The sequence below is a fragment of the Coregonus clupeaformis genome, chromosome 16, assembly GCF_020615455.1.
Source record: "Coregonus clupeaformis isolate EN_2021a chromosome 16, ASM2061545v1, whole genome shotgun sequence".
Taxonomy (NCBI): Eukaryota; Metazoa; Chordata; class Actinopteri; order Salmoniformes; family Salmonidae; genus Coregonus; species Coregonus clupeaformis.
In genome coordinates this window covers 34,284,128-34,292,562 of record NC_059207.1, presented here as the reverse complement: position 1 = coordinate 34,292,562, position 8,435 = coordinate 34,284,128, and the positions used below count along the sequence as shown (strand labels likewise).

The 8,435-nt window shown below is 38.3% G+C and overlaps 1 protein-coding gene across 1 annotated transcript; it reads right to left on the bottom strand.

Moving 5' to 3' along the window:
* Positions 1–207: 207 nt before the first annotated feature.
* LOC121584850 (ubiquitin-conjugating enzyme E2 D4) lies at positions 208–7,189 on the bottom strand. The gene is made up of 7 exons (XM_041901015.2): positions 6,935–7,189; positions 5,475–5,538; positions 5,209–5,240; positions 5,023–5,100; positions 4,817–4,922; positions 3,346–3,439; positions 208–3,111 (listed from the first exon to the last, which is right to left on the bottom strand). Exons 1-7 carry the CDS (start codon positions 6,956–6,958, stop codon positions 3,066–3,068), a joined length of 444 nt encoding a protein of 147 aa, XP_041756949.1. The 5' UTR covers positions 6,959–7,189; the 3' UTR covers positions 208–3,065.
* Between the last annotated feature and the right edge of the window lie 1,246 nt (positions 7,190–8,435).

The following is an 8,435-nucleotide window of genomic DNA, read 5'->3' as shown; positions in this document are numbered from 1 at the left end:
TTACACTGGATTATGGAATAAACTCTGTATACTGTGATTTACCATCCTGCGCCTGACTCCTTCAAATCACGCATCACAATAACCCTGATAACAGCCTGTCAGACCAGACATGGAAAATAATAAAATATACACTGAAAACGACACAGATGAGGGAATGTATATTTTTACAATACTTTTACATTTCTGAGTCAAGAAATGAGTATGGAATTAATTTCAGAAACATAAAACAAAATGAGTTTTATTATTTTAATTGACAACTCAATTATTTTCTGTCATGTGTATGCAAGGGGAGAGAATTGGTTATGGGGATGGGAAGTCTTATTGACATACCTACAGAGATATCAAATTTGAGATGCATTTATTTATGAAGGCTGGTCCTGAATTTCAAGTTAGCAAGGCTGTACATTTAAAAATGAGTTGTCCCATTTACATTTTAATTGCAAGTCTCTAGTGATAAAATTAAATTGATTTCCCTTTAGGGGAAAACAAGCCCTGATAGCAAGTTAAAGTATCTATACACAAAATGATGGTTAAGGCTAAGTTTTTGTCAGAGGTGTCAGGCAAATTAATTGTAAAGAAATCCCTGATATCTGACAAATGGTTGTGAAAAGGTTCTCCAGAGTGCAAAGCATGCCAAGCTGCCTATCATGACCTCCATTGAGAACCCATTGGACCAGTGAGATCATTTGTTATCTCTTTGGAGCAAACCAGGATGTCATACTGAAAGAAACATTTGATGGATTGAGGCTGACTGCACACAAAACAGACAACTGGAAGACAGATTACAAAAAAATAACCAAACAACCAAAACAAATATACGGAGCAAAATCAGCAAGCTTAAGAAATGTTTTGTCCGGTGGCATTACTTACTGCCTCAGTCTTTTTAAGAAATGGTTTGACTGCCAGATGATTCTGATATTCAATCCATTGCTGCTAAATTGTAGAACAAATGTGAAAAAGCGTTTTGTGCCAAAATCATAGCCTTATGACCAATTCTAAATGTAATTCATAATGACTGTATGCATTGGGCTCCTAAATAAAACCAATCTGCAGTATAGTGTAGACTAGAGTACAACCTCTTTTCCAGCCCAATCAACCTAAATGATCTTTCACTAAATCCATGAACGACAGTTACTGCTACAATACCAAGCATTTCGATTGCCAAAAGTCTTATACTGCCCCCCCCCCCCTATACTTTTTATTCCCTTTCCATGTCAACAAACAATTTATAGCTCAAGACAGATGCAGACTAAATAATTGTTGACTTTAAAATGTGATATTACTAATGCCAGATTAATTACAACAGTGGTCATTTTAGTGACATAAAAAAAAAACTACAATCAAGCTTGCTGAATACTAAGTTAAAAATGTATTGCCTATGTGCACTGTTGCAGACCCTCTGTAAAAATAAAGAGAAAGTAATGTTCCAATGACAATAACAAAATCTCAAGACATCTGGCACAACCCAGGTTACAGCTCATGTTATGTTAAAATGTAAAAGGCATGGGAAACATGTGAAACCTCACAATAAACCAAGATGAGAAATACACCTCAAGTCACTCACATTAACAAAAAAAAAAAACATGTTAATTCATAGATCTGCAACAGTTGTCATTAAATAAAGTATTTTCAACCTCCCATCTAAATTAAAAATGACTCCAGTTTTAACCAATGGCATATTCAAAGAAATAGCATGTGCGGTGTCTATCCACAGCATGAACAAAAACTGTTTGAAAACATTCACATCATAGTGTTGTACAGTAAAACAATCTGTGATAACGGTGAGAACTGAGAAGGGAAAGCTAATGAATGACCCATGTCAGATAATGTCTCCAACGACAACTTCTGGATTAAAGCAGCATGTCAGTGTGCAACACAGCTCTGGTCATTTTTCTCACATCATAGGTCACTACAGTGCCCTTTCACAGACAGGTGAGTTGGATATATACCTGAGCTACTGTATTTACAGGGTGGCACTCTACCTCCAGCCTCATGAACCATCCTGATCTCTCAAGCTTACATTCTGTTTCGCTACGTGTGTACTCAACTGTATGGCTGGGAGTAGTTAAGCTCTTTGAGATTAGCTTTACCAGGGTTTAAGTACTACCTTCCAGTATGATTTTATGTAGTAAGGTGCTAGCCCTGGATGGATCTAGGACAAGCAGGGACATAGACGACACAGGTGAGAAAAGTGGTGGAGGTTCCAGAACTTTCTCCCTGGTCTCTTGCCCATGAGCACTGATGCCAGTCCAACCCAGGGCAGCTCACCTTGATAGCACCTCTCTCCAGGCTCTCCAAGGACCACCCGTCACTGCATTTGGGACATTTCAAAATGCATTGAGTGATAAAACAAATTCGCTCAGGGGGATACAGAATGACTGTCTGAATCGTCTCACATTATGTCCGGGTGCGAGATAGTTTGGGTCGAACCATCTCCAGAGTCTTAGTGAGCCACTGAACCACGCTGCTGCATATAGCCATGCACCATTATGTGCTGAGCACTCCAACTCAATTGCACATCTAACATCTGAGAGGAGGTTGTTACAATAATACAGCAAGGCCACTGAATACATGAACATACAGTAATACAAGACATCCAGAGGGGCAAAGATAGTACCTTTGAAAGGAGGGAGAACCAAACCGCTAACTAGGCCCCTCCAAATTCAAAACCCCATGTTTCAGCATTCAGTAGAATAACACAATGATATCATTATAATAAGTAATCATAATAAGAATATGAATAGTAACACTGATAATAATAGTCACAATAGAAGTCGTAATAGTTAAAGTCTGGGTGTGGTGGTCTGGACTACGGGGAGGTTCCAGTCTTCCATAAGGGAGTGCTTTCAGGAGTTCCTTAGGCCTTGCTCAGCTGATCCATACAAGTCATGAAGAATGGCACATGGCAGCAGCTCGGCACTTAGCAGCCAGGTTGCACTGTCCCTTATTTTATCGCTTCCTTCTCCAACCAGAGTGTGTAGTTATGTTTCCCCTCTTGTTCGTTTGCCTTGTGTTAATATTAAACGTGTTTTTCTTCTTTTAGTGTTTTCATTTCACAGGCATTCTCACATTGCATACTTCTGTGTCCATTCTCTTGCTAGTCTGTTGTACCTGTAAAACAAAATGGAAGGTTTGCACTATACCTGAAAAACAGAACTAGCACACTGGTATTTTAGACCTTCACCAGGGTTGACTGAAACATTGGCATCAAATGAAGGTCTATTGACCAAAATGTTGGCATTAAAGATACATTTAACTGTTTGTGGAGTAGGCCCTATTCAGGAATACCAGTATGCTGGTTTCAAAGAAAAGGAATCAAGGAATCAAACACTATGGCACACTCACTTTTCCCTGTCAGCTTTGTAGGTGTGTGCAATCTCTGGTACAAGAGGGTCATCTGGGTTCGGATCGCAAAGCAGAGAGCAGATTGACAAGAGAACTAGAAAAAAATGGACAAGAAAATAATCAACATTCGATAACTACATCTGAAACCCCTCACACTGCAGACACACACACATACAACAAGTGAATAAAAATTATATTTTAAATATTTTATTATCCAAAAAGGAGGCCAAATGCTTCTGTAAATGGCTCTTAACCATGCATTTTCTTTAGGGGAACTAAGAGCCTTTAATACATCTAGACACAGCTTTCATCCATATTGCTATGACAACAGTTGCTATTGTGTTGACCACCTCTTCATCTGAGACACAAAGTGGAACATGATAACGATTGCCCTTCTCAAGTCTAAGAATAATATATTTACTATTCTGACAACCATTTGAAGTAGAAAATACAAAACAATGGATTGCTGAATTTGATCTCTAATTGTCTTGTACATTATTACCACACACCCATATACAGTACATTCATGATACACACATCACAACTGCTGCTACCAGACTTATTATTATTACTAAATACTGCACAATTTAAACATGCCCCCCAAAACACATGTAAATATTAGACTATAAATTGTGCCTTCCTGTACTATACTTACGCAACAAAAAAATATGATATTCTACTGAGCCATTTACTTTATAGTTGAATGCTTATCTTTTATTATTTCTTATTGTTGTTGCATTGTCGAGAAGGAACCTGCAAGTAAACATTTTGTTGGACGGTGTATACCATGTGTATCATGTACATACAACTAATAAAACTTGAAACTACCAGGAAAGACATTGACTAGGTCAAACAATTATTTATTTAAATGGTAAGTAAAATGCTTGTAAACAAACCAACTAAATTTGTATGCTTACAGTTCTAAAATAAGCATGTTTGGAGAGATAATATGCTGTCTGTCTGACTGTCATTAAATCAAAGCTAACATTTGAAGGGTCCTATGCATTATAAGTAAATATATTTTCCTCATAATAAGAATAATAATGTAACATATAGTTATATTGCAAGTAATTTACATTTTTGTCATTTAGCAGACGCTCTTATCCAGAGCGACTTACAGTTAGTGAGTGCATACATTTTCATACTGACTGCCCCCCGTGGGAAACGAACCCACAACCCTGCCGTTGCAAGCACCATGCTCTACCAACTGAGCTACAGGGGACTGTAATCCCTGGAAATATTTCATTCCAACCTTATGTCAGAGCCTATAGACTAGAGCTAGATGATATGGACATAAATCCGTATCCCGATAAATCGACTGAAATTTCACAACAACTATAAATTGAACAATAAGCATATAGTGTGCATCGATATCAGTAAAATGTCTGATACATTATTGGTTTGATCGATATCAATAATTTTATATTTATCATCCCAGCTCTACTATAGACAAACATTCATAGGGGCTTACCTTTTGATACAGTAAGTGCAGGCGACCATTGTGATCTCAATATATCCAGACAAATACTTCCATTGCTGTTGATATTGGGGTGGTAGATCTTTGTCGTGAACGCAACCTGCAATTGAATTAAAACATTTTATAAACCAGAACGTACTGCTAGCACTATGAATTGTGTTTCCTAATGTCAACTGATCTTATTTGCTTTTTTAACTCACCTTTGGTGGTTTGAAGGGGTAGTCTGTAGGGAAGTGAATAGTCAAAAAGAACACCCCTCCCTGATAAGGACTGTCATTCTAAAAGAATAGAAGAAAAACTTGTTTAGAAGGAGAAGAATACCCTTAAAAGCTTAATTGTTGCTAAACTTTATGCTAATAAGAGAAAGGGGAAATTAAATCACATACCGGACCCATTATTGTCGCCTGCCAGTGAAACACTGTAAATAAAATTTCAAAAGGGTTACAATTTATACAGAACAATGCAATGTCACAGCCTAGCCCATCGCATGGGTCCCCATCAAAAGTTACCTAAATGTACGTATTGTGTATGTTTGCATTTCACACTACTGAATGTCTAACAGACTGGCACAGACTGTTTTTAAAAACATGCCAACATGGCAAATATGTCCTTCATGTTATCAATATATAGGATTTATCCCTTAGTTACTTACAATCATCTCCAACTGGTCCCGCTGAGCACTGTGCAGGCGGATCCCTCTGCAAATCTGTCAGTTCCTAAAGAGATGAACAATAATAGATAAATACAGGCAGTGCCTAACATTACCTTTTTGAGTCCACTTCTAGCCAATGTGGCAGATAAGGAAAAAAAATATGTCATGGATATACCTGTGTCATATGTTACAGATATATATTTTTTCTAAACAGACTGCTGTGGTCTCTGCAATTCTGCATATCTTGGAAAAAAACTTGGCATAGGTAGTAACATCTAGGTATTCACTGGGTCGTATTATTGGACTAGTAGTCCCTCCCCGTTTCGGTCTGTTTTCTTCTGTTTGTTTTCTAGTGAATACGACCCTGATTCAGACACAGTCACACACTGACTGAGGAAATTGATATGACAAATTACATTCAGATATTGTGAAAAATAAACAAGCTACACCACATCGTTTGACAACGGTTGTCTGGTTTAGCACTGAGTTGGGGTGAAGGGTGAAACAGCCAAATTAACTATCAAAGCATCTTCTCAAATTTGACATTTAGGCTAACATCACCAATTACTACACCGGCCCTTTCTGTACCATACTGTGAAGTGATTTTAATGTTACACCATACAAAATGTCCCTACTCATGATAACTTTTATTACAGTGAGAATAAGGACAAAACAAAAACAGACCACTGCTGTTTCAATTGTTTGCCAAATTCACATATGTTAAATGTTATGGTGTTTACTAGTGGTGTACCATTTGAGTTTATATGGTATGACATCACTGTGTTATTGTTGTACATAAATCAGTACACTTTCTCAATAATCTAGTTAGCTAACTATTTATGCAAACGCTGTCCATTATGTTATAAATACACCCGCCTGCCCCAGTGCCCCATTTGCCATTCCATATACGGCAACATTGACATTGGGGTTCAGTATTTGGCAACCTGCAAACAGCTGTCACGCGTGCGCATTGGTTTTCAGCACACTCATTCATGATGCACTAGCATTAGCAAGCTAGCCCCAAATTGTACTCTCACCGGGTTCGTCTGACAAATAAATGACTAACTAACTAGTGATTATTATTATTTTTTTACACGCGCAATGTGGTCATATTACTTGTACCCCAATCAAATGCAATAGGTACAGGTCCGTTACATTATCTAACGTTAACTAGTTGGGAGGACCGCTAACAAGCAAAGAATAATAATACTGTCCTGTTAAGCTAACGTTAGCTAGCTAACAGCATGCTAGCATGCAATGCGTCAATTGCAAAAGGCCACCATTGGTTACTCGTCTTTGTCCATCTGTCAAGTATTCTAGGGGACCACAAATAAGTGTGTGTTACATGAAATGTGGAGAACTATACTGATTGTAAGCATAACAATTTAGTTGACTAACGTTACCGTTCGTTGCAACGCAGGATGACAGGAAGAAATAAGCAAACAATAACAAACACTCACCTTTTGAATTCTTTTCAACGCCATTGCTCGTTTAATTAGATATGGCTCTCTAATACACTTGGCACAGATAATTTCGGTTAAATTACGATGTTTTTCAAACCAGTCACTTTGTGTGTATATAAATAATGTAACTATCGTGGGATTTTTCGAATATAACTGTAGTTTCCACCGTAGAAGGTTGGCTAGCTTTCTCACCCACTGAGGTATAATAAGAACGTTCTCACCCCTCTCTCTCTTTCCACTGCTGCTGGAGAAGAGTTCCGGAATATCGCGAGACGAGAAATGAATTGGACAGCTGACCCTAACCTTAACCAGAGAGGAAGATGCGAAGCGAGAGGGATAACTGGGCCCATAATCTGTCTTCTCCAGCAGGTGGCGTTTTTTCGGTTTTCTTTGCTCACCAAGCGAGGAGTTTTTGTATGGAGGTCAATGAGAGATTGTCGAATTTGGTTAATAAAACTTTGAAAAGTTTATTTGATACGTGAGGCTTATTTGATCAAATAGACGTTTTGTAACGAATGTACTGATATAAGTAGATATCCCGCAAACTTAGAGAAAAAACCCTTTATATCGGCGTTGTGCCTGGTCGTCAGTAGTTACCACAGCCACAAAGTCATAAAACCCCGCACATTTCTACAATTTGTCTTCTTAAAATGTGATTTTAAACATAAACCTAACCTTAACCACACTGCTAAAATTATGCCTAACCCTAACTTTGAAATAAGACCCAAAAGCACATTTAGGTTTTCTAGAATTTTTATGATATAGCCAATTTGTGGCTTTGGTAACTAGTGAAAACCGTTCTGCCAGTATCTCATATCGCGTATCTCATATCTCATTGGCTAGAATGGTCCTATCTGATCTTACCTCCTCCCGACTGCCTTCCATTTTTTAAGACATTTATTTTCATGTTTAAAGCAGCCACTAGATTATCTGGTCAATTTAATGGATATTTTGTGCCTTAACCAAATTTTTTATAAATTCTGAAATGAAATATTGGTTTTGGATGTCAGGCCTGGCCTTATAGCCCTTTCCAATGTATTAGGCCTACACTCTTTGGCCTACCTACCTATCTCCTGACAATGAAGGCAGTTATTTTACAGACATGAGCATCGATTTATTGACTGCCCTACTTTTGTAAGTAAAGAAAATCTATATCCTTCTCATTGGCACAGGAATCCTCATCTCTCCCAAGTGGACATTTTCTCTTTTTCCCCTGACCCATCTGTCTATCTCCTCATTTGAATTCCATGCTGTCACAGTCACTAGCCCATTCAAGCTTAACATCCTTGTCATTTATCGCCCTCCAGGTTCCCTTGGAGAGTTCATCAATGAGCTTGACGCCTTGATAAGTTCCTTTCCTGAGGATGGCTCACCCCTCACAGTTCTGGGTGACTTTAACCTCCCTACGTCTACCTTTGACTCATTTCTCTCTGCCTCCTTCTTTCCACTCCTCTCCTCTTTTGACCTCACCCTCTCACCGTCCCCCCCTACTCACAAG